The following is a 25,094-nucleotide window of genomic DNA, read 5'->3' as shown; positions in this document are numbered from 1 at the left end:
AAAAAAAAACATAGCTGATATAGCTGACTTGCTTAAACAAATGCGGTTTCTAATGACAATTGAGATGTGCAAACTATGGCACAAGGGGATGACAAGAGGATAAGAGGCTATCCGTAATTTTGATTAAGACATTAATGAGCAAGCTAGGACGGACATAGTTAATATAACTCTTTGTTTAGCACTTTTGAAATGTACAGTTACAGAATTCAGAACATTGGCCATTCTTACAGTGTTCTCCCTGTACACCAAGTCAGAACCATAGGATAAATAAAGGGGGCATATAAGCAGACAGTGAAAGCTCTTACAATATTCAATGATTACATTTCTCTAAAATAGGTTATAGGCTACATGTGCATCACCAGAGCAGTAGGCGAAATTAAGAGGTGTAAATAGACCAAATTATTAGGATGAGGCACATGGGCTACTAACATCTTACTACACAACATACACTTAGTATTACTTTATTAGCTACAGTATACATATCTCCCTGGCATATTACATAATTTATGCAGCAGCATACAATACATTTTTGTATGCTGTGCTCAACTGAACAGGAAGGTGGCACGGCGGTCCTTCGTGGGCAAATTTGGCTATCAAAGTCTGGCATTCTCTGGATTTATGGTGCTTTCAAAACAACTGGGAACACTGAAAAAAATACGGTTGAATCATGATGACGTCATTGATCTTCAAGTCGTAGCTCATGAAAGATGACGGATTTACAATTCCGAGTTGGATGACCGTTCAAAATGTATTTTCCCAGTCAGAGCTTGTTTATTCCCGACTTCCCAGTTGTCTTGATTTTACTGAAGTCAAGTTTTCGCAGTTCCAAGTTAACAGACATTTTGAGCGCGGCACAAATTATTCTTCATTGACAGCATAGCCAATGTTGAATGTTTATCATTTTAAACTTGGAAAAGAGCCCCTTAATCCCAGATTTCATTGACAGCATGGCCAATGTTGAATGTTTATCATTTTATCATAGCCACTACTGAATAGCAGGCTAGTGATTGCTTTGTAATGCTTGCAGTTAGCCACTATCACTGATTCCTTCCAAACCATTCATCGTTGAATTTGCGATTTCCAACTTGTTGTGTAATGTTTATGTCCAATGGCCAATGGCCGATGAGTAGATGATCAACTTGATTCATGATCATGACTGCTAGCTAAGATTTTGAAAGTATGATGTTGACATGATCAGTCCAATCAAAGCTACTGTACATATAACGTGATTTGACTTCATTTTAAGGGGATGACTTTGGCCAATGTCTGTGGCCAATGACCTTGAGCCTTCATGGATGAGCACTTCTAATGTAGCTCTATAGCAGCACCCAAGGAGCTATAATTTTCTGCTGGCTTGCCCCACCACCACAGAAAGCACTGAGCTAGGCTGAAACACCTGCATTTTGGAGCTGCCTTACTCAAGAAAAAAAAAAAGACCATGTTTGTATGCAGGTTTATTAACTCAATCCTAGATCTTTTTTTTTTACATTGTTTGCAGACTGATATGTGACACGTATTAATGAATTAAAATAACATGCAAAACAGGAAAGTAAATTTTCTTGCTAAAAATGTGGGGTTCAAAACAGGTGGAGCTCCTGCCTTGAATGACGGGTAGCCACTGCTTGTGTACCATTCGATCATGACAGGGAAGAGTTATGGCAGTCGGATTCATGTGTAGAATAAATAAAACTGACCTATGAATAACAAAAGCAATTGTTTTTAGAATAAAAGTGTTTACATCATTTTGCCTGAGTTTGTGTGACTGATTGTTTTTAATGGAAGGAACATAATATGTTGATGAAACTCAATGAATATTGCTGGAAGTAATAAAGTGATGTCCCATAACAGTAATGCAACTTTTATTTTGAAACTTGAGTAAGATGAACCGTTGAAGATGAAGAATCGGTCAGATTGGCTATAGCTACAATACTGTCATAAGTCCCTCCTTTTTAAGAATTTCGTCCAATGGTTAACGCTCAAAAAATCTTCTTGGAACGAATGAGGAAATAATGTGGTACATGACAATCAATATTCCATTCAAATACGCACCAGTAAACAAGATGGCAATCTCAGGTAAGTGCAAATGCCACGATTGTATTCTGCATTTACCTTCTTTGTGTAGTTCGCAGTGCTACTAGATCGTTACTGATCATCTGTCTTTGTGAGCCATAATACGACAATACATTGGATCAAATGTCAATCGTTGATTTTTGTCAGTGTAACGCCAGGTTGATTTGATAGGCTATGTGGGGTTTGAAAGTGGCTGGGCATGGTATCGTACCGGACAGTGACTCAGCACTTTTCTACTGTAATATTTTGGGGCAACTTCTGCATTCTCACTGTCTGACTCAGTAGTAGAATACATGTTATTTTCTTACAAGTTTGTTTCCTCAAAGAGAGGTTATGGTTAGTACCAGGAAGCAACATGAAGTTAGCTGTGAATCACCTCTCCACAGATAAGGATATCTCCTACTCTGACCTTAAGGCCCTCCTGACCAAGAGCAACAAGGGTCTTCTGGTGGTTGATGTAAGGACAAAAGAGGAGGTAGACAGAGGACACATTCCAGGATCAATCCATATTCCAGGTGAGCTTCAGTCGAAAAGTCCAAAACTTTGGAAGCATAATGAACCCCATTTTATATCGGTGTAATTCAGCCAAATATGAGCAAGAAAGGTTTGATTTACTGTTGTCATTGAGCTACTTATTTAGGTATATTTATTGCGTTCTAAATGGAGTCGTATTGCAAACTTCCTGTGTCTCCTCTCCCAGTTGATACAGTGGAGAGTGCCCTAGCGCTGGACCCTGCTGAGTTCCAGGCCAAATATGGGGTGCCCAAACCCCCCCTGGATACCCCTGAGCTGGTGTTTCACTGTCAGATGGGCCGGCGAGGAGGCGTGGCCACAGACAAGGCACGAGGCCTTGGATTCCAAAAGTATGAGTGTACATTTTGACAATACTGCTCTGTATACTGTGTTTGATGCCTTGGGATACTTTTTAAAAATGATGACATCTTCCTACTCTCGTTTCAGGGCCGTCAACTATGCCGGAGGATACCAGGAGTGGTCTGAGAAAGAGGGGTGATAAGTTGCACGATTAGCCTGCATTATGAAAGCAGAGCATAAAAACGCACAAATGATGCTCACATTCTGCTGAAACATGAAATTACTAGTGTATTTGTTATAAAAAATTTCATCACTTGCCTTTTTGTAGCTTTTATTTGTTATTACAGATGTGTTCTATATGTTTTAAAATAAAGAATGTATTATTATTTTTAACCGTGTTTTCCCATAGAGCTCCACTTTTCCCATCTTCTACCACTAACATGGCTGTAGGCTTGCACTGTTTATTACCTTCAGTAAGAGTTTCTTCAAACCCATACCGCTGAAGCTGCATTGTGGCACATAGAGCTTATCCAGGTGATGCACATCTACATCCCATAGACATAGAGGGAAAACCCCCGGGTTTGCCTGATGGTTGAAATGAGTCCGTTATCGTACATGTTGTGTACCGTAGACGGGTGTGTGCCTTTCCAAATCATGTCGTGTGTGTGTGTGTGTGCATGATGGTGAAATGCCTTTGTTATCAAATCCCTGAGTGGGTATTCTCCATTATTAACCTCTCCACTAATTTAGCGTAAAGGGGCACCGTAAAAGATCCTCGTCTGAGACTGATTGGTTAACATAGTGGAATTTAGTGATCGTTGCATCTATTGGCTTGGCAATTGAAAAATATGAAATATCAGTATGATGTTGATTAATGTACAGTACATTTTGTAGGTAGAGGAATAGCCTCAGAAACACACAGCAAGTTCCTCATACTTGTCTTATATACAGTGATGGAGGTTTGGATTTGATTTGCACACAGATGCTAGCATATGTGCTCAAGACAGGAAGTCAAGTATATCCCAACATAAAAGCCTGCTATCTATTCTCACTGGGGTTTTTAAATCAAAAAGCATTTTATATAATTGAAAGAATAGAGAAATTGAAAGAACACATTTTGATTTTACATTTGTATCTCCCAAGTTGTATACAGACTTCTGAACATAACTACTATGTCCCCAATGCTGACTGCTCTATTGGTAAATATAAAACGTATCCAAAGTTAAAGTAATAATGCCTGTATAGTTAGTTGTGTTTGCATGTTGTATTTGAACATCATTTCAGTACGTTGAAACAGTAGTATGCTCTCTGAGGGACAGAGTCCTCTCTTTTACGGTGCGGCAGACATACTACTAGAAGGCATGGAGGACCCAACATGACATCAAGCTGTAAATGAATACATATTTCTCCAGTTCAGTGTTGTCCTCTAACATTGTTATCACTCACAGGATGGATCAAATCTCTCTGTTTGACCTGACAAAAATGTATTCATCTTGTTAAAAATCATTAAAACTGGTTTCTTTAGTTGGATCAATGTGTATTATGTCAATATTTGCTTAAAAACCACAATACTTCCTATTGTTCTCCCAGTTTATTTTGATTTTGTTGGAATCAAATACATCAAAAGCGAAAACACACATAGTACATGGATGTCTGAATATGAGGGATAAAATGCTTTAATAACAGTGCTTGTGGTAACAACTTTAAAGGCCCTTAACAAACAAACCAAGGCCTGTCGCTATGCAGCTATGTTGTCGCTATGCAGTCGCTATGCAGCTATGCTGTTACTATGTAAGTGCCCTCTTCAGCCAAGAGGACTCAATTCCCTGAAGGTCCTCTATAGTCACCTGCACCACCTATACATATAGGTCATGAAGAAGAGTGTTTATACTCAGAAAACAATAGAGCACTTTTAGAAGCCAGAAGCAGAATTCTATAATGTATAATAACATTTAAATAGTAAAGGCAATCAATACTGATATAACCCATTATAAACTTTGTGTGAATATCAACCCAAGTCTAGAGCAGAACCCATAGCAAAGGTGCTTGCTTCAAATACATATTTGACCTTTAACCTCTGTGTCTGACCTGTGCGTGGCATGGGTCAGGGTAGTCACAGACGTCCTCTGGGAACACAGCGCGCATCAACTGCTTCAGCTCTGATGGGTAGACATAAGTGGGATGGCCACCGTCACCCTTCTGGCAGCCCACCCCATGGTGATACTGTACAGGTAAAGGGGAGATGTATGGGAGAGATACAATTGGCCTACAGTCAAGTGCAGTGCTCACTGGTCAAACATCCCTGACCTCAATGCATCATTCATTCACACTAACTCACACACACACATTTGTATTTTAGTCAGTTAGCAGACGCTCTTATCTAGAGTGACTTACAGTTAGTGCATTCATCTTAAGATAGCTTGGTTGCACAATCACATATCTCAGTCATAGTATGTACATTTTTCCTCAATAAAGTAGTTATCAGCAAAGTCAGTGATAGTGAGGGGAAAAAAGTAAAGTGTTAGTTAATGTGGAGTTGGGGGAGGGGGGGCTGTGGGATGCTCTTTGAAGAGGAAAGGTTTCAGATGTTTCAGGAAGTTGGGCAGGGACTCTGCTGTCCTAGCTTCAGGGGAAAGCTGGTTCCACAATTGGGGTGCCAGGACAGAGAAGAGCTTTGACTGGGCTGAGCGGAAGCTTCCCTCCTGTAAGGGTGGGAGGGCCAAGAGACCAAAGATGGCAGAACAGGGTACTCAGGTTGGGGTGAAGGGTTTGAGCATAGCCTGAAGGTAGGGAGAGGCCATTCCTCTTGCTGCTCTGTAGGCAAGTACCATGGTTTTGTGGATGTGAGCTTCGACTGGAAGCCAGTGGAGTGTGCCGAGGAGCGGGTGACATGGGAGAGCTCGGTAAGGTTTAACACCAGGTGGGCTGCAAGATTGATGGCACAAGCGAGGAACCCAGGCAACAGCACGTCCAGACGGGAGATGACAAGTGCCTGGATTAGGACCTGTGCCGCTTCCTGTGTGAGGTAGGGTCGTACTCGCCACCTCTGGTCTCTACTGATGTTGTGGAGCATGAACCTGCAGGAGCGATATTTGCAGAGAATAACAGGGTGTTGTCCAGGGTCATGCCAAGGTTCTTTGCACTCTGGGAGGGGGACACTGTGGATTTGTCAACCGTGATGGAGAGGTCTTGGAGCGGGCAGGCCTTCCCCAGGAGGAAGAGCAGTTCCATCTTGCCGAGGTTGAGCTTGAGGTGGTGTGACGATATACACGCTGAGATATCTGCCAGGCACTCAGAGATGCGTTTCGCCACACAGGTGTCAGAAGGGTAAAAGGAGAAAAGTAGTTGAGTGTCATCCACATACAGTGCATTCGGAAAGTATTCAGACCCCTTGTCTTTTTCCACATTTTGTTACGTTACAGACTTATACTGAAATTGATTAAATTAATTGTTTTCCTTATCAATCTACAAGTCTTCTTGGGTTTTAGAAAATTGTGCAAATGTGTATATATATATATATAAAAAAAAACTGAAATACCTTATTTACATAAGTATTCAGATCCTTTTCTATGAGACCCATAATTGAGCTCAGGTGCAGCCTGTTTCCATTGATCATCCTTGAGATGTTTCTACAACTTGATTGGAGTCCACCTGTGGTAAATTCAATTGATTGGACATGATTTGGAAAGGTACACACCTGTCTATGTAAGGTCCCACAGTTGACAGAGCAAAAACCAAGCCATGAGGTCGAAGGAATTGTCCATAGAGCTCCGAGACAGGATTGTTTTGGGGCACAGATCTGGGGAAGGGTACCAAAACATTTCTGCAGCATTGAATGTCCCCAAGAACAGAGTAGCCTCCATCATTCTTAAATGGAAGAAGTTTGGCACCACCAAGACTTTTCCTATAGCTATCCGCCCGGCCAAACTGAGCAATCGGGGGAGAAGGGCCTTGGTCAGGGGGATCACCAAGACCCTGATGGTCACTCTGACAGAGCTCCAGAGTTCCTCTGTGGAGATAGGAGAACATTCCAGGAGAACAACCATCTCTGCAGCACTCCACCAATCAGGTCTTTATGGTAGAGTGGCCAGACCGGAGCCACTCCTCAATAAAAGGCACAAGACAGCCCGCTTGGAGTTTGCCAAAAGGACTCTCAGACCATGAGAAACAAGATTCTATGGTCTGATGAAACCAAGATGGAATTTTGGCCTGAAAGCCAAGTGTCACGTCTGGAGGAAACCTAGCACAATCCCTACGGTGAAGCATGGTGGTGGCAGCATCATTCTGTGGGGATGTTTTTCAGCAACAGGGACTGGAAGACTAGCCAGGATTGAGGAAAATATCCTTGATGAAAACCTGCTCCAGAGCGCTTAGGACCTCAGAGTGGGGAGAAGGTTCACCTTCCAACAGGACAATGACCCTAAGCACACAGCCAATACAACGCAGGTGTGGCTTCTGTTTGAGTATCTGAATATCTTTGAGTGGCCTAGCCAGAGCCTGGACTTGAACCCGATCGAACATCTCCGGAGACCTGAAAATAGCAATGCAGAGAAAGAATTGGAGAAACTCCCCAAATACAGCTGTGCCAAGCTTGTAGCGTCATACCCAAGAAGACTTGAGCCTGTAATCGCTGCCAAAGGTGCTTCAACAAAATACTGAGTAAAGGGTCTGAATACTTATGTAAATGTAATTTCTATTTTTTATTATTATACATTTGCACAAATTTCTACCAATGTGTTTTGTCGTTATGGGGTATTGTGTGTAGATTGATGAGGAAAAATAATTATTTAATACATTTTTGAATAAGGCTGTAACTTAACAAAATGTGGAAAAAGTCAAGGGGTCTGAATACTTTCCAAATGCACTGTAGCAATGATAGGAGAGACCATTCAATGTATAATCAAGCCGAGTGACTTGGTGTATAGAGAGAAGAGGAGAGGGCCTAGAACCGAACCCTGGGGGACACCAATAGTGTGAGTACGTGGTGCAGACAGAGATCCTCTCCATGTCACCTAGTAGGAGCAGCCTGCCAGGTATGATGCTATCCAAGAGTGTGCAGTGCCTGAGACACCCAGTCCTGTAGAGCCTGACACCTCAATCAGTGTCATTGCATTTTGGCACACCAGAAACACCTTCATTTTCAATGGAATGCTGCATTTGCCTTGCAGCACTGCGTTGCAGAGGCAGTTACAGTGCGTTATGTGTGGTCTATAGGTTTGATTAATCAAAGTATGCGTCAAACTATATGTGTAGACAGCTTGACAGAAATGGTAGCAGAAGGTGAATGTTGAACTTTTGTTGCACACATATCCAGATGATGCTGCGTACCATTTTACACAATGACGCTGTAGGCATACAGCTATTGTATGCAGTAATCATGTGCCAGTGAACCCGAGTCATACTGTTAGCACTGAGGCGGTTTGCCCTAGTAGGAAGTCCACTGTGTGCAGCTCAACCTGTGCTATCAGCTCAAACATAAATATCACTGGCATGTCTACCTCTGATAAACTTCCAAGTAAAACAATAAAAACAATCAAAAATCCCAGAAAACCTTTTTAAAATATGACCAGATTAACATATGTAGCCTAAGAAATCGGTAACTTGCTAGTAACAGATAACATCCATACTGAAACTCACTTAGATAATACGAACAGGGGTAGCAGTTAGCCGTGCGTGGTCACACATGTACACACATATTTTGGGTTATAGATGTGTGGTAGTAGAGTAGTGGCCTGAGGGCATACTCCATCATAAATACAAATACACACAATTAATGCTGTGATACGATCAGCATCTCCCTCACCAGTTTCCGCTGAATACATTTGTAGGCCTTTTTTCGCCGTGCGTGGTCACTCCTAGGGCGCGAAGCAGCGCGGAGCAGTGGTGCCACCCACAGAGGTATTCTGCAGTGAGTAAAGGAGAGAAGCCGTTAAAAGGAAGGAAATTAGAGGAGTAATTAGACTACACAATACACATGGACAGACCAGAGATGCAAGACTTGGCCTATAATGAAAGCAAATCACCATTCGGTAGTATATAAAGTTTTACCCAAATGTCTGGCAGTGAGTCATGTAGGTGTCCATGGTTGTCACGGAGTAAACGTGCATTTTCATATACTAATTTAAAAGCATGTTATTGTCCCTTGACCCTTTGATGACCCACACAAATGATAGGGCTGATTTAAAAAATGGATGAAATCACCCCTGAACACAATGTGTGATATACTAAATTAAACTATTCTTGTTTTAAATAAACTCGGGATATGTCATTTGAAAATATTGCAGCACGAGATAACCGGATGCGGGACAGCAAGATGTGCCTCTCACGTGCCTCAAACCGAAGCGCATCAATTTGTGGCGCGAGATTTTAATCCGAAAGGATCAAAGGCGCCGTGCAACTGTTTTTAAATCTGTCAAACTGCATTCACCCACACCTGTCTCATCTGTGCTAGGGACGGGAACTCTCGGTGAAGATGATGAAACATATACAACAGGTGCATTTTTTGAAATATAAACCGAAATTGGCCGTTTTCTCTTGTCTAGTTAGCTAACTAGCCACAGTTTTCACTTCCATGCGGCTAGCTAGCTACCGCCACACAACTCATCTCTAGTACGGGTTATTTTCTTCAGCTATCACAATGTGTCTTTCAGTTGACTTATCCCAAATAATAGTTTATATTGTGTTAGGTTTTACAATCACTGATGTTACTTGCCCGTTGGGGGAGAGAACGGCTAGAAAAGTCCTTAGTCGTAGATGGAGGGGGACTACTGGTCCTGTTGTGGGCCGCGCCGGGCCAGCCACCCAGCGGCCAGGTGGTCAACTGCACAGGTATGGACAGGTCTGAATTACCTAGAAGCTTTTATAAATCATTAAAAAAACATCAGGTTAGACTAGCCGTGGGTCTAGCTAATGTGTTATTTGTACAGTTGCAGTTGCAGGACCCTGGTGCTCAGGAGTCACAGTGGAAGAAGTCCAACAAGGTGGGTTCTGAACTAGGAAGGGTATGAATAATTTAGACACATGGTAGTACTTGTAGTACACAGAAGGTTAAGGTAAGTTGTTCCTGTTTTGGGTTGACTTAGGGACACACACACACACACACACACACACACACACAATCAACTCACAACTGCCCACAGCTTTGTGCATAGGCTCTTTAGGTATATGTGAGAAGTCATGCCCTTTAATGTGTCTTGGCTTTCTGTCTGTTTTCCAACTGAGTTCCTGTGTTTATCTTCCTCTCTAATGGATTGTGTTAGAGTTCTGGAGGAGACTGGGCCCCTCCCCCTGCCCTGCCCCTGACCCAGAGGAACTATGTGCCTTCACCGAAATCTATGGCCCTCTCCACTTCCTTCTGTCCTTTCAGGTGGGTGAACTACAGTACCCACCAGGCTTAGCCACACGTACACCTGTTAGTCAGCATGTCAGTTGACAATAGACAAGAGTATCTCCACAAAATAGTGTACTGCACAATTTTAATTTTAGCCACCACACAGAGCACAGTGGGCAAACTAAAGTAACTAAATGGAAAGGTGTGACACTTGAGTCGGGTATGTGTCCTTTATTCTCCAGATCAGTGAGGTGAAACTGGACAGGTGTAAGGTGTGGTCACACACAGAGGGCTTCTTGCACAAACTGAGCCTGACTAACGCAGGGGTGAAAATTCACCTCAAATGGAAATTGGAAGGAGAAACATACCAGAGAATTTTTAGGTATATTCTATTATTACTGCCACTGAATATATTTCATGTGTGTGTATTGTGGAATAATATTATGTTATTCATGTGTTTTACTCTGTTTTTTCTTAGTGGGAAGGCAGAGAGACTCACCCTGAAGGACCAGACTGTGATCATGGACGTTGCTTCTTCTATCACGCAGTCAGCATTACTCCCATGTCTCTTGTCATCGTATAGGTTGGAGAAACAGTTGACCTCTTTTATTCACAGTACATCATATTGTAATTATGTGCATGCGGTGTGTGTGTGTCTGTGTGTTGGTCCTGCAGGCCTCCCATGTCAGTTGGAGCAGGCCCGTGGTGCCAGCGAGTCCACCCTGTATTAGGAGGTGGGTTACCTCTACTTATCCCACCTGAGGCCATGGAGAGAGGCCTGTATGGGGAGCTGCACCTTCTACCAGTCACTGTTCTCACCCCCTGTGTGTTGCAGTACCCCAACCTGGCAACCAGAGTCACACGCATACAGATATCCTTTATCTATCTATCACACACACACACACACACACCTTCACTCTTATTCCTGTGTTATGTCCTGTGTGTTATGTATTCATATCCCCTTTCCTTTGGGGCTAGTTGTTTAGATAAGGCCATTTGAAAGATGTCTGAGTAGTGACAGTAGACCCTTATTCCTACTGAACCATCAGTCTTTAACCCCAGTGGTACGTGCTGCTGTACAGCCCCAGTAACCTTCCCCTGCTGGGGCCCTCAGCCTTCCTACAGCAGCTGCCTGCCTGTCTGGCCCTGGAGGGGCTGGGTCTCTCTGGGCTTACCTGTACCCCAACACACTCCACCACCTCAGGTACTGCGATAAGCAAAATATTAAATAATATATCACATTTGATTTGTTTATCTAGTAATGATAAAGTGTTTTATATATATATATATTTTTAAATCTAAGTATATTGTTATAACATAGAAACAATGTAAAACATGTCCTGATACACAGGTTAAATACCTACTCCTTGCAGTGTCAGATTTGGACAATTGTTTTGCAAATACTGTTCAGTATTTGCATTCACCAATGACTATATGGGGCATGAACTACATTTCCATAATTTAGCATTGAGTAGGCGTGACTATGCAAAGACGTGTTCAGTGCATGTTGCCTATTATTATCATCAGCATGACCTAAATATTTAGAAATGATGACATCCAGTCCACTGAACACAGCTTGTTATGTATGCAGTATTATGTTCTGACTAGGGCCTTGCTGACAAACTCCTTTACTGTGTGATGACGCTAACAATCCATCTGCTAATTTCAAACAGCCATTCTTTCAACACTGTCTTACATTAACATTACTTTGCTACCACCTCTCAACAGATCCACTCTGCAGTGACACTGTGTACAGTATAGACAGAGCACAGTGTCAGGAAACTGAGCCAGAATGGATCCCCGCTGTGGATCAGAACCTCTCTCTGTTCCTGTTCCTCCAGCACAGTGACCCCTTCCACTCCCAGCTCTCTGACTTCATGGGTGAGGAAATAAACTCAACAAACAAAAGTTCTGATTTAAGTACCCTGACTGATGAAGCTGTGGTTCACTCAAGGAGAAAATGAGTCTATGTCTTACCACAGGCTTGTTTCACTCAGTGTCAACACAATATGATTTAACAGACAGTTACAGCTCACTGTGCTCAGGAGGTAGGAAGCAGACCACAGTCAAACTCCTTTTTGTCTCTTAGTTTAAATGATTGGAGTGGAGTTTAAATTTAAAACCCAATGTTGCATTATAGTGTTCTGATGTTATAAGTAGTCAAAAGAACAACACCGTTGGAGTGGCATATTTGTGATTACCCATAAACCACATGCATGACCTGTCAGCACCCTTTCTTTAGAAGACCAATTCAGTGACCTCATTGTTATTTTAATCGTGCATTCTGACATTCGAAGCAATTGTGGTTCTCTCCAGGGTGACATTGAAATATCAATTTACAGTGTCTCATCTCATCACAGTGGTTTGGCTGAAAGTTTCATGTCATCCTGCAGCCAGCGAGGAGCTGTTAGAGCTCCACCTGGAGGATGTGTTGAGGTACAACAGGGAGGCGGTGACAGCAGCCCTGAACACACTGCTGCAGAGCACGCTGAAAGACCAGCAGCTGAGAGACAAGGCAAGTGCTCTGTACTTGGAGTTTATACACACTCACTCACTTACCTACGCAGGCACGCACACACACACACGCACACACACACATACACAAAGTAAAACACTATGTACTCTGACTATGCACATTGCACAAAATTCACTATCAGAGATTCTCTTCTAATCATTATGTGTATGGCATTTCCCAAACACGACTTTCTGTCTCTCTGCATGTCTCTCTGTCTGTCTGTCTCTCTTGCCTGTCTGTCTCTGTCTGGTTTTCTCTCTGTGTGTCTGTCTGTCTCTCTGTCAATATGTCTGTCTCTGTGTGTCGGTCTGCCAGGCTCAGGAGAAGATGTACTCTGCCCTGGGTGTGATGCTGAGATCTATAGGCTGTGTGGTGAGCAGCAGCACCAACATGGAGTTCAGAGCAGCCTGTCTGGACCGCATGATGGTAGCTACATAACTACTGCAATAACTGTACTGTGAAAGAGCCTAAACAATACATTTTGATCGATTTCACTGTGTGTGTGTGTGTGTGTGTGTGTGTGTGTGTGTGTGTGTGTGTGTGTGTGTGTGTGTGTGTGTGTGTGTGTGTGTGTGTGTGTGTGTGTGTGTGTGTGTGTGTGTGTGTGTGTGTGTGTGTGTGTGTGTGTGTGTGTGTTAGGTGCAGGACACCTATGAGCTGTCAGCCTCTCTCCATGAGTCTCTACAGAGAGTCACAGCTGGCCGTGTAGTGCCTAGTGGCAGGTGTTACTGGGGACAGGTCAGTGGGATGTGAATCCAGGGTGTTGAGTTGAGTCCAGTGTATTATACTAGGGCCCTGTGTTTTGCACAATCATGTGACATAGCAAGATTTTATCCTGTATTTTAAGCCTTATCCAGAAATTTGAATTACACCAAAAAATAAAGCAATTGTCTGAGGATGGTGCTGGACCATCTGACACACAAAGAAAAGGGGACAGTGATGAACAAGCTTTAAATAAAGGTTCAAATCCAGGCATGCCACTTATGATACAGTATTTGTGGAAGTCCACTAATAAATTATGCCATGTAAACATTTTATAATATGATATGTTGTGTAAGTGGCCAAGTCTAACACTATGGCTGTGTTACTGCTTTGAAATGTGCTGGACTTGAGTTCAGTATTATAAATACCCTTGTAGCCGTGGCTAGGGTATGTGAGCATATGATTTACTAGTCCTGTGTTTACCACTGTGTTTCTTAGGCGGACACGCTCACCTGCAGCAGACCTAAGAACTTTGCAAGTGGGAAGGAAATCTGAACATGCTGACGTTTCGTTCTCTTGTACTATAACAGTCAATTCATTGTATTTGTTTTGTATTATATATTGTGATATTTATTAAGTGCGATATAAATATGTATGTTTCTATGAATGTAAATTAAAACTGGAAGACACAGCGAGACAATTTTTTATATTTCTGTTTTCCTCTGTATTCATGTATTTAATGTATTTAAACATTAAGCGTCACTATCAAAATAAACAGTAGATGGCAGTGCAGCTTGGCAAATACACCGAGCTCCTCGTTTTGTAGCTCTAGGGTTTGATCTGTGACGTCTAATCCGGCCGCCAACATCTGCGACGAAATTTCGCGGCAAAATCGATGAGAAGTGTACGGAAAGGTAATGGTAGTTTCCCAACTGCTATTATTAATCAAGTTATTGTTGGTTGTCGTATAACTGTTAGCTAGTCAACTTTTAGTTGGTTCGAGTATTTGGGAATCATAATGATGTCGGAAGTGGTAGCAAGGCTGTGAAAATAGCTAGCAGGCTTATTAACTATCAACATTGTTCTTGGCAGTAGTTGGCTGGTTTATCTTGTTTTATTTGTAGTTTTTTTCCCCTATCAGATATTCCACACGTTGATTGGCTCAGTTAATTTGTAAAACAATGGCATTAGTAAATGCAGATAGAATCAAATCGGAGCTGAACACGTTCGACATTGTTTGTGGAGACGACATATTGGACAAGAGTAAGTGCAATTTTCTTCCCTCGGTCTTATCCCATTAAGCTAACAAACGAACTTGCTTTGCTAATGTTTTGTTAGCCAAATGACCAGTGATCTTGGCATACTTACTACTTATTTTCCAGTGTTGGAGCAGTGTCTGTGCAACAGGTTGCAGGGGGATGAGATAGTCCTGGAGTGGGTGGCTTTCAGCACCACCAAGGGAGGCTTGAAACTCAGTTTGAACACACTGGAGCAGTTTGAGCATGAGGTGGGAGAAAGACACATGACCCCTTTCTCACTCTCACACACTCGCTTGGTGTTCATTGTTGAATGATCTTGCGCTGCTGCAGGTTCTAAACAAGAAATACAAGGCCAAGCCGGCCATCGCAAAGCGAGAGGAATCACACAACAGAACCAGGGATATCAACTCGCTGCATGACCTGTATCCTCTACAGTTTATACACACACAATCTCTATCTTAGTGTTAAATGTTTCGCTTAGGATTGCTTAAGAAATATTTTTGTGTGTTTATATGTTTGACAGTTTGAACAATACAGGACTATCTGGTGCTGTCCCTTAACTTTGCCTTTCCAGAATCAAAGCAGAAGAAGAAGAGGAGAGTCTTCTGGACTCCTATTCCACCCCAGCTAAGGTATTTTACACACACTCACTGGACAGTTTATTAAGTACACCCATCTAGTAACTGGTTGGACATCCCCTTCACCGCCAGTGGTGTGCCTAATAAACTGTCTGTTGAGTGTATGTCTCTGTTGATATGTGTTGTACAAAGCATTATCTCTGCTCTGTGTTTTTAGGGTTCTCAGAAGCGTGCCCTGACCACCCCAGAACACCCCCAGTCTAAGAGGAGTGCAGCTCTTATAGCCAGCCCTGGCCTGCTGCTGTGCTCAGCCAGCTTCTCCCCCAGGTACACCACACACAACTACATACACTATATATACAAAACTATGTTGACATCTCTTCAAATTAGTGAATTCTGCTATTTCAGCCACACCTGTTGCTGACAGGTGTAAAACAATCGAGCACACAGCCATGCAATCTCCATAGACAAACGTTGGCAGTAGAATGCCCCCACTGAAGCTCTTACTTTCAAAGTGGCACTGTCATAGGATGCCACCTTTCCAACAAGTCAGTTCGTACAAATGTTGCCCTGCTAGGGTTGCCCCATTCAACTGTAAGTGCTGTTATTGTGAAGTGGAAATGTCTAGGAGCAGCAACGGCTCAGCTGTGAAGTGGTAGGCACACAAGCTCACAGAACAGGACCTCTGAGTGCTGAAGCGTGTGGCTCGTAAAAATTGTCTGTCCTCGGTTGCAACACTCACTACTGAGTTCTAAACTGCCTCTGGAAGCAACTTCAGCACATTAACTGTTAGTCTCGATATTCATAATTCAAAAGGCACTTCCACATCTGAGCTGTCTTTTTTGCAGGTGCATTGTAACAGATGAATAAAATGAGAAAAAATAAGAAACGTGCACACGGCTCTTGATAGTATCACTGCTCTTTAATAAGCTTTTTTTAAGCTGATACGTAAAGCTTATTAATGAGCAGTGATACTATCAAGAGCAGTGTGCACCGTTTCTTATTTTTTCTCATCTGGAAATTCCTGAAATGGGTTTCCATGGCTGAGCAGCTGCGCACAAGCCTAAGATCACTATGCGCAATGCCAAGCTTCAGCTGGAGTGGTGTAAACCCCATCAAACACCTTTGGGATGAATTGGAACGCTGACTGCAAGCCCGGCCTAATTGCCCAACATCAGTGCCCGACCTCACTAATGCTCTTGTGACTGAATGGAAGCAAGCCCGCGCAGCAATGTTACAACATCTAGTGGAAAGCCTTCACAGAAGAGTGGAGGCTGTTATTGCAGCAAAGGGGGGGACAAACTCCATATTGTTGCCCGTGACTTTGGAATGAGATGTTTGATTAGCAGGTGTCCACATACTTTTGGTCATGTAGTGTACATGGATATACTGCTACAATCATCTGTGAATACACACACACACACACTCACCCTTGCCTTATCCCCAAATGTGTCCTCCTCCTCTCTGCAGTGTGACCCCTTCTCAGAAGTACAGTCAGCGTGGAGGTCGGGGGGAGGTGGTGTCTACATTTGGGGCCGTCCAGGGCACACGTTGGGCAGGGAGGAAAGGGCAGACGAACAGGGTTCAGCTGGAGCTCCTAGAGGGATCAGAGGACTCTTTGATTAACAACTACAAGTACATGTTCCAAAGGCTGAGGGACGTCCGCAACGGTAGGCAACAAAACTGCGATAGTTATTTTTAACATCCTACTATTGGATTATAGTAGGATTGTGATGACACAGCTACTTCCTTATTCCTCATCTTTCATTCATCTTGACTGTTAGATCACTAGTGTTGTTTTTGGACTTTCTATTTCATTTTTTTATGTGCCGACGTGAATGTTGTCTTTTGTCTTTGCCAGTGTTGACTGAGAAGATTGAGGAGCTGGGAGAGGAACTGAGGACAAACTTCAACATAGAAGAGTTCTCACCTGTGTCTCTTCCTGCTCAGGTACTTACAGGCAGCTCACTGCCTACCAGTCACTCTCACACAGAATGTCCCCTCTGTTACTTTCACTGCTGTGTGGGGATGTGTGTTCATTTCTCTTCTCTCTTTCTGTCTGTAGGACAGTGTGACTGTCCTGGGACAGGTGTGCTGTGACAGTAATGGGAAGCTTAACTCTCAATCAGTGCTGTTGGAGGCAGGGCCTGATCAGGGTGGGAGGCAGGTGCCAGTAGACCTGTCTGAACTCAGAGACTACTCACTCTTCCCTGGACAGGTGGTCGTCATGGAGGGGATGAATACTTCAGGGAGGAAGTTTGTGGCATCTAAACTCTTTGAGGTCAGTGGGATTCTTCTTAAACACCTTTGTTTGATTTCCTGGGTCCTGATCAAGCCCATTCCAGGACTAAAAGCTCTGTTGGAGATTCTCAAGCTGACCAGTATGACTTTTAAGTTCTTGTTTCTTTGTTTAATTGTTTGATATTTTCAATATCTTAGGGTGTCCCTCTCCCATTCTACTCTACTCCCATCAAACAGGAAATGGACATGGACATTCCTGATGGTAAGGAAGGGAACTGAGTATGCACCACATACACTTACACACCCTAACTTCCCTGCTCTAACACTGTACCAGAGCAGCTGATGGTAGTGGTGGCCTGTGGCCCCTACACCCCCTCTGACAGCTCTCTTAGACCCCCTCCCTAACGTCCCTGCTGTCGCGCAGTTCCAGAGCAGCTTTTGGTGATGGTGGCCTGTGGTCCCTACACCCCCTCTGACGGCCTGACCTTTGACCCCCTGGTGGACCTCATCAACGTCATCGCCAGGGACCGCCCTGACGTTTGCATACTGGTCAGTAGAATTTACATATTTTCACGAGGTCACACTCACTCACTGACACACTTTTTTGCTCTTTGGCTGAAGTTTGTATGTTTGTCCCTCACATCTCCTCTCTAACCCACAGCTGGGACCCTTTGTGGACTCCAAACATGAGCAGATAGAGGTACCTTTTCATTCTCTTTGTCTTGGCTACTGACTCAAGTTATTTTTCAATATCTAGTATGTTGACTTGCATTTTCTATCAGAAGTTGATTGTTTTTTCTTTCTTTGTGTGTGACAGAAATCTCTGGTGACGGAAACGTTTGATGCCATCTTCTCCAGATGTGTGGGAAGCATTGTGGAAGGCACCAAAGGGTAAATATGACTTTATATTTACCTATTTACCACACTGTTACTACACCCACACTGCTTCATTTTACCCCCTACATACCAACCGCATTAGCTCAAACTCTTCCCTTGCTGTTGTAAACACAGTTCTGCTTCCTCCTCAGAGTTGGATGTCGGTTGGTATTTGTTCCCTCCCAGAGAGATGTCCACCATCACTTCATTTACCCACAACCCCCTTTCATCCTGCCGGACCTCAGCAAGGATGACGCAAAGGTGAAAGGGCCTGCATGATGTCATTCAGAACTGAGACACCTGCTGTCACTCAGAATCTAGAATGTTTTATCATACAAAAAGTATTCGGTCATAGAAAAACAGCATGCCTTAATTCAATTTTACATTTGTTTCTTTTCATTGGCTCTTCAGCGTATGACCCTGGTGCCTGACCCCTGCACCCTGCTCATCGATGGCGTGACCTTTGGCCTGACCTCTACAGACATCCTTTTCCACATGGGAGCAGAGGAGATCAGCTGGTGAGTGCATGTGTGTTCGGTTCCAAACCTCTACATTGTATCTCGTTGGTGTTCACAGATGTATGTTGCTTAACATGACTGCTCCTTCGATCAAAGTGTTTATGAGGTCCTACTGTTCTTCGTTTCAGTGCCTCTGGCTCAGACAGATTCTCACGCATCTTGAAGCATATGTTGACCCAGAGAAAGTGAGTGAGCGCAGGGACAGGGGGGTCTAAGGGATTGATTTATTTTATTTTTTTTACAATTTAAAAACACAATACAACCACAAATGTGGACACAATGCATAACATGTTTTGTCTAGGATAACACATAACTTATTTTCATTGTGTTCAAAAATATCAAACATGTTACACATTAGGAGATAAAAGCTGAATTGTATGTGACATTACATGGCCAAAATAATGGGGGGAGTGTTTAGCTTAAAGGGCATAGATTCCACACACTACTATCCTGTGTCCACACAGTAATTATGTCACTTTCTGGCTATTGTTCTTGAACTCGTTTGAGGGCAAGAATAATTAATTTCTTCCCTGTTCTGTGTTCAATATATAGCTACTACCCCTTGTACCCGCCTGTGGAGGAGGTGAACATGGACTATGAGAAGTTCCAGGGTTACGGCCAGATGCCCCTCAGTCCCGATGTGCTCATCGTCCCTTCCGAGCTACGCTTCTTCATCAAGGTGAACAACATAGCTGGTTCAGACAGTGGAAACACTCTCTCTTTGCATCTTTCTCTCTCACACACACACACACACACACACACACACTCGCACACACACAAATATTTACAATGAAGCTAAAAAAAAATTTTTTTTCACAGGATGTGATTGGCTGCGTGTGTGTCAATCCTGGACGCCTGACCAAGGGCCAGGTGGGAGGGACTTATGGCAGGCTGCTCATCCAGAGGAGCGCCCCATCGATAGATGGGAAGAGAGTCAGTCCCTGTGTGGCCGGCCAAGTGGTCAAGATCTAATCTGATTGAAGACTGACTGAAGATTGATTTCTCTCCCCATCGCTCTCATCTGACTGAAGATTGATTTCTCTCCCCATCGCTCTCATCTGACGGAAGATTGATTTCTCTCCCTATCTCTCTCATCATCTTCATATTACAAAATTATCTATTCTACAATGACTATTAATGTAGCTAGCTGCTTACTGTAATTTAATTTGATAATTTGCTCAGTCGTGTATGTGTTTGGTATTCTACTGAATCACTCCTTATTTTACAGTGGAGTTTTCCAAAGACATGATATTGGGCACTTCAATGATTATCAGTCATCCATTCTGATTCTCACACTATTCTTGTCAATAAATAATTATTTCTCAATCTGCTTATTGTTGTATTTATTTTCAGTTGCCAATGTTCAAACAATGATTTTTCCACTGCAATGTGTTAAAGTTTACATGAGAATGCTCAAAAGGGGACCTTCTATTTTGATAAGGTGTAAACGTAGCTTGAACTACACGCGCAGGCGCAGTGGATATTTTGACAACTGCACTGAGCAAACATGGCGGCGGCCGTAGATAATGTTGTGAAAGTGTAAGTTGTACTTTATTTTTTAAACGAGTAGGTGCATTTTACACTTTAAGATATTTATGTCCCGACGTAGGAGTTTACAATGTATTGGAAACTATGTAGAACATGACTTTCCCCAATCTTTACAGCAAAGCGTTGGCTACACGTAGCTAGCCAACTAGCTATAGCTATTGTTTCTCTTGCTAACCAGCTAGCAAGTTTAGCTAGCTTATGTTAGACAGCGTTTCAATTGAACACGATTGTCATTGTAAGTTAGAGTAATCTGTTTGATTACAAGACGGAAGTTCATAAACGGTCTACGAAGATTATGGTGTAAATATAAATTGCACCTAACGTTAACTAATAGCTACGTAGCTGGCTTTATAGATAGGCCCATCTTTCACTGAGACCAGCGTAGCTAGCTTGTCAACCATTGAAGCGCAGCCTGTCTGCGGTTCTTCATTGTCTACCTGCCGTCTCTGTATTGTTCGCTATAGTAGCCAAGTGTTATCCTGTAATATTACAGTGAACGGGTGGGTCCTGTACAACTATACAGGATTATTCGTTTTGAAATGGTTAGAATAACGACTATGATCATTTCTAGTCTAGCATGAGTGTGTTTTCTTGTTTCAGGCTCGGGGAGCAGTACTACAAGGATGCTATGGAACAGTGCCACAGCTACAATGCTCGTCTGTGTGCGGAAAGGAGCATCCTTATGCCTTTCATCGACTCTCAGACGGGTGTTGCTCAAAGCAACTGCTACATCTGGATGGAGAAGAGACACCGGAGTGCAGGTCTGTAGCAAAGACGTGTGCACACACATTCACTCCCTCAAAAGCACACCTTAATGATAAACATTTATTAATCTATATATGTTTTGTTCAGGCATGGCTCCTGGGCAGCTGTATAGCTATCCGTCTCGACGCTGGAGGAAGAGACGGCGGTCCCACCCTCCTGAGGACCCCCGTTTGGCCTTCCCACCTATCAAATCAGGTACATTTCCTCATCCTATGGGTTTTTATCTGTTCTTTATATGTCAGATGGCGTAGTCCTGCTTGTTAGTCTTCTGCCTCCTCAGTTTTGATAAGCCTCTCGGTCTCTCTCTCTCTGTGTAGCGGAGCTGGAGCTAGGTCTGAAACGGGATGTTGTGGGAACGGTGGACGGCAGCAGCCTGGAGGCCCTGCTGAAGGGGGAGCCCCTGGAGAGGAGGGGCCCGCCAGACCCCCGTGCCCCGGAGGACAACCCAGCCACACCTGAACCCGTGGCCGCCACAGTCTCCAGCCACACATCCTCTGGACGCATCCGTAAGGTTAGATGGGACCTCTGACCTCCCTAAATCAATAATCCAAAGTTTTTTTTTTTTAAGTACATTTTACAAACGAGTCTCCAGATTCCTAATACCCTTTACAAAAAGGTTTGCGTTGCTCCCAATGCTCTGTCAGTGCACCTGTCTTATCTTGAACTCTGCTTTCAGAGGGTGCTGGACCACGATGACTACCTGGATGATCTGGATGATGAGGACTTTGAGGATGAGACCCCCAAGAGACGAGGGAAGGGCAAGTCCAAGGGTCGTGGAGTGGGAAATGGAAAGAAGAAACTGGAGGCAGCTGCTGCAGCCTTGGAGGAGCAGGACAAACCATACGCCTGTGACAGTGAGTATACATTTATTTGATGTAAATTCCGTTGTGTGTGTGTGTGATGACTTACTCCATAATGCTGTGTGTGTTTGCAGTCTGTGGGAAGCGCTATAAGAACCGTCCGGGCCTGAGCTACCACTACACACACTCCCATTTGGCGGAGGAAGAGGGGGAGGACAGAGAGGAGATAGAGTCCCCTCCCCCGCGGCGCCAGCCTGAGGAGCACAAGAGTGAGTCATTGTCTGGAATGATAGCAGCTAGAATCATGAGTCACAGTCTACTATAGAGCTGGTCACATTTCTATTATAGATCTAGAATCACTCCTGCTTATCTCATGATACCAGACCTGAGTCAAATGCATGTCTTAACAGTTTACTACTTCATTTACAACAATGGAATCAATAGAATAGTCCCAAAAGTGCATACCCAAAGCTAAATGAAGCACACCTCAAGAGCGAGTCAAACTATTACAAAGTTACTCTCGCTACTGTAGTTTCAGTGGGATGTTGGTCTTGTAGGGCAGGTTGAGTGTATTGTCTTTAACTCTCAATGTTCTCCGTTTCCTCTCTTATCCCAGCTCCTAAGAAAGGCCCTAACGGTCTGGCCCTGCCCAACGACTACTGCGACTTCTGTCTGGGAGACTCCGCCCACAACCAGAAGACCGGCCAGTCAGAGGAGCTGGTGTCCTGCTCAGACTGCGGACGCTCGGGTAGGAACCTCCCACCAATGTCCCACATTTCCATTAAAGGGATAGTTCAGGCAAAATCTAAATTTGGGTGGAATTACCCTTACCTTAAGTTGTCTGAAGGCCCATGGTGACAGAATCAACAATAATGCATGATTTATTTCTGCCACAGCCAGAAGTTAGCATCGTCAAAATTCATGAATGTTAACAACCGAGCTGATGTTAGCAGTGCTGCACTGTAACTCCTTAGTCTGGCTCTGTTTCAGTGTTCTGTGGATGTATTTCAACCTTTATTTACCCAGGTTGGTAAGTAATTGATAACAGACCTGTGACTGTCACCCTTCAGGTCACCCATCCTGCCTGCAGTTTACAGATGTGATGATGGCAGCTGTGAAGACGTACCGCTGGCAGTGTATCGAGTGCAAGTGCTGCAACGTCTGTGGTACCTCAGAGAACGACGTGAGTGCTGCTCCACCTCTGCCTTTTCATACTTCTCCTTTTCGTTGTCTCCTCACACTCTGTTTCTGTCTGTCAGGACCAGCTGCTGTTCTGTGATGACTGTGATCGAGGATACCATATGTACTGCCTCAAGCCTCCTATGACTGAGCCCCCAGAAGGTATGACAGTTTAACCACAACTCCTCTTTGACTTCAATGAAGCCCACATTTACTATGATGATGTTGTACTTGTGAGTTTACCTGCATTAATCGCTCTCTCTGTTTCCAGGGAGTTGGAGTTGTCACCTTTGCCTGGCGCTGCTGAAGGACAAGGCATCCATATACAAGCAGCAGAGCCCCACCACAGAGGATGAATAGCGGTTAGTTATCAGTGTCTTTGGGGCCACCCCAGAGTAACCCACCCTGCTCTCAGCCAGGGGACCCCACCTTATCACCTCATTCAACGACCGTAGCCCGTAGGGTCTGGAGAGGAGGGAGTCCACTCACGACCACCACCCTGTTGGCAAGCCCCTTGCTGTCTTTCCTTCTATCACGGCTGTAATCTCACCTGGACTGTTACACACTCTGCAGAGACCACCGTAACCCTGGTAACCACTCTACAGAGTTCACATTAGAAAAAAAGGATTCTCACGCTAACTATTCCCCAGCTCAACTTCCCCCTTCTCCTTTATATGGTGTGGACTGCGAAGACGGGCAGTGTGCTTAATATGTTGCCAAATTATCTATTTTTACTTGTGTATGGATTTAAGAATTTCAAAATATGATCACATTGAGGGATATTAATAGTGGACTTTTGTAGTAAAGTTTTGTCTGTGTACTTCTTTTGGATGTTTCAACATTTATCTCAAAGGTTCTGCAACGACAAAACATTTTAAGGAACCTCTGGTGCCAAGGTCCATATGATGTCCCAAATGACACCCTATCCGCTTTACTGTGCACTTCCTTTGACCAGGGTCCAATAGGGTGCCTTTTGGGAGGTAACCATAGTCATTCTATCGTGACTGAATCACATCTTACTGCCGGGTCTGATTTTCAACCTAACATTATTCAACATTTGTCAGCTATCATCTTTATGGTTTATGTAGCTGTTCATATCTGTGCCACAATGAGCGAGGCACATTGCATGCAGACTTGCACCTGTACTTGAGTACGACTGCACACACTCACACAATTCTTTACTTTTTTTTTTTTTTACATTTGATATAATCACTTGATATTCCATGGGGCAGGGGATTTTTTTTCTAGTTGAATTTTGTAAAGTACCGGTATATATTACTCAATTCCAGTACTGTATGACTTTTTCTATTTGTTTTTAGTGACATTGATTTCTTCTTTTGTGATGTTCTCCATAGTGTTTTATGGTAAATAATGTATTTTTTATTTACTTTTTTTGTATTGAAACTGCTTTTGCCCTATTAAAATGTCCATGTATCCGCTAAGTGTCTTAGGGAAGTGGACATTCCCAAGCTTCTGTTCATACTTCAGCTAAAGGTACCTCCATAACTTACAAGAAACTCAGGGAGGGGTACATTTAAAGGAGGGAGACTGCAAAAGGAATTATTGCACAGACTGTGGTATTTATTGCACTCACTCATTCTCTGAACAGAAACAATGCTCTGAAGTACTTACAGCAATGAAAACAGTGCAATCATCAGTCCAACAGTGAGTGAATAAAACATGCTAAACACAAATGCAACATGCAACAATTTCAAAGATTTCACATGAGGAAACTAGTCAATTTAAATACATTAGGCCGTGATCTATGGATTTCACATGAGGAAACTAGTCAATTTAAATACATTAGGCCGTGATCTATGGATTTCACATGAGGAAACTAGTCAATTTAAATACATTAGGCCGTGATCTATGGATTTCACATGAGGAAACTAGTCAATTT

General features: G+C 43.3%; 4 protein-coding genes across 5 annotated transcripts; all 4 read left to right on the top strand.

The window, feature by feature from the left end:
• Positions 1 to 1,964: 1,964 nt before the first annotated feature.
• On the top strand, positions 1,965 to 4,413 carry LOC139366053 (thiosulfate sulfurtransferase like domain containing 1). Its single transcript, XM_071103137.1, has 4 exons — positions 1,965 to 2,073; positions 2,457 to 2,585; positions 2,771 to 2,933; positions 3,031 to 4,413. Exons 1-4 carry the CDS (start codon positions 2,010 to 2,012, stop codon positions 3,080 to 3,082), a joined length of 408 nt encoding a protein of 135 aa, XP_070959238.1. The 5' UTR covers positions 1,965 to 2,009; the 3' UTR covers positions 3,083 to 4,413.
• Positions 4,414 to 9,355: 4,942 nt separating this feature from the next.
• Positions 9,356 to 13,985, top strand: LOC139365861 (type 2 DNA topoisomerase 6 subunit B-like). The gene is made up of 13 exons (XM_071102922.1): positions 9,356 to 9,376; positions 9,570 to 9,711; positions 9,810 to 9,863; positions 10,143 to 10,249; positions 10,456 to 10,595; positions 10,692 to 10,760; positions 10,889 to 11,084; positions 11,282 to 11,417; positions 11,942 to 12,094; positions 12,607 to 12,728; positions 13,044 to 13,154; positions 13,368 to 13,466; positions 13,929 to 13,985. Exons 1-13 carry the CDS (start codon positions 9,356 to 9,358, stop codon positions 13,983 to 13,985), a joined length of 1,407 nt encoding a protein of 468 aa, XP_070959023.1.
• A 267-nt stretch (positions 13,986 to 14,252) lies between these two features.
• LOC139366475 (polymerase (DNA directed), alpha 2) lies at positions 14,253 to 20,231 on the top strand. Of its 2 annotated transcripts, XM_071103982.1 has the most exons (18): positions 14,253 to 14,344; positions 14,572 to 14,693; positions 14,813 to 14,937; positions 15,020 to 15,111; positions 15,264 to 15,321; positions 15,485 to 15,594; positions 16,738 to 16,937; positions 17,129 to 17,217; positions 17,333 to 17,548; positions 17,707 to 17,770; positions 17,933 to 18,057; positions 18,170 to 18,208; positions 18,326 to 18,399; positions 18,537 to 18,645; positions 18,796 to 18,902; positions 19,031 to 19,087; positions 19,455 to 19,581; positions 19,722 to 20,231. In XM_071103982.1, exons 2-18 carry the CDS (start codon positions 14,612 to 14,614, stop codon positions 19,872 to 19,874), a joined length of 1,827 nt encoding a protein of 608 aa, XP_070960083.1. In that variant the 5' UTR covers positions 14,253 to 14,344; positions 14,572 to 14,611; the 3' UTR covers positions 19,875 to 20,231. The 2 variants fall into 2 exon arrangements, with proteins under 2 accessions (XP_070960083.1, XP_070960084.1); XM_071103983.1 differs by having other exon boundaries at positions 14,275 to 14,693.
• A 138-nt stretch (positions 20,232 to 20,369) lies between these two features.
• Positions 20,370 to 24,663, top strand: LOC139366474 (zinc finger protein ubi-d4-like). The gene is made up of 10 exons (XM_071103981.1): positions 20,370 to 20,441; positions 21,051 to 21,211; positions 21,303 to 21,410; positions 21,533 to 21,726; positions 21,892 to 22,069; positions 22,150 to 22,284; positions 22,632 to 22,763; positions 23,086 to 23,198; positions 23,275 to 23,356; positions 23,466 to 24,663. The coding sequence occupies exons 1-10, from the start codon at positions 20,410 to 20,412 to the stop codon at positions 23,552 to 23,554; spliced, it is 1,224 nt and encodes a 407-aa protein (XP_070960082.1). The 5' UTR covers positions 20,370 to 20,409; the 3' UTR covers positions 23,555 to 24,663.
• The last annotated feature ends 431 nt before the right edge of the window (positions 24,664 to 25,094 follow it).

Source organism: Oncorhynchus clarkii, chromosome 14 (assembly GCF_045791955.1).
Source record: "Oncorhynchus clarkii lewisi isolate Uvic-CL-2024 chromosome 14, UVic_Ocla_1.0, whole genome shotgun sequence".
NCBI lineage: Eukaryota > Metazoa > Chordata > Actinopteri > Salmoniformes > Salmonidae > Oncorhynchus > Oncorhynchus clarkii.
This window is presented reverse-complemented; position numbering and strand designations above follow the sequence as displayed.

Excerpts from the sequence above, each read along its gene's own strand:
- LOC139365861 (XM_071102922.1), top strand. The coding sequence starts at position 9,356 with ATGATGAAACATATACAACAG. Across the intron at positions 10,250-10,455 it reads ACTTCCTTCTGTCCTTTCAG|ATCAGTGAGGTGAAACTGGA; the intron begins GTGGGTGAACTA and ends TTTATTCTCCAG. Across the intron at positions 10,596-10,691 it reads ACATACCAGAGAATTTTTAG|TGGGAAGGCAGAGAGACTCA; the intron begins GTATATTCTATT and ends GTTTTTTCTTAG.
- LOC139366474 (XM_071103981.1), top strand. The coding sequence starts at position 20,410 with ATGGCGGCGGCCGTAGATAATGTTGTGAAAGT. Across the intron at positions 23,199-23,274 it reads GTGGTACCTCAGAGAACGAC|GACCAGCTGCTGTTCTGTGA; the intron begins GTGAGTGCTGCT and ends TCTGTCTGTCAG. Across the intron at positions 23,357-23,465 it reads TATGACTGAGCCCCCAGAAG|GGAGTTGGAGTTGTCACCTT; the intron begins GTATGACAGTTT and ends CTCTGTTTCCAG.
- LOC139366053 (XM_071103137.1), top strand. The coding sequence starts at position 2,010 with ATGTGGTACATGACAATCAATATTCCATTCAAATACGCACCAGTAAAC. Across the intron at positions 2,586-2,770 it reads AGGATCAATCCATATTCCAG|TTGATACAGTGGAGAGTGCC; the intron begins GTGAGCTTCAGT and ends CTCCTCTCCCAG. Across the intron at positions 2,934-3,030 it reads CGAGGCCTTGGATTCCAAAA|GGCCGTCAACTATGCCGGAG; the intron begins GTATGAGTGTAC and ends CTCTCGTTTCAG.
- LOC139366475 (XM_071103982.1), top strand. The coding sequence starts at position 14,612 with ATGGCATTAGTAAATGCAGATAGAATCAAATCGGAGCTGAACACGTTC. Across the intron at positions 14,938-15,019 it reads TGGAGCAGTTTGAGCATGAG|GTTCTAAACAAGAAATACAA; the intron begins GTGGGAGAAAGA and ends GCGCTGCTGCAG. Across the intron at positions 19,088-19,454 it reads CATATGTTGACCCAGAGAAA|CTACTACCCCTTGTACCCGC; the intron begins GTGAGTGAGCGC and ends TTCAATATATAG.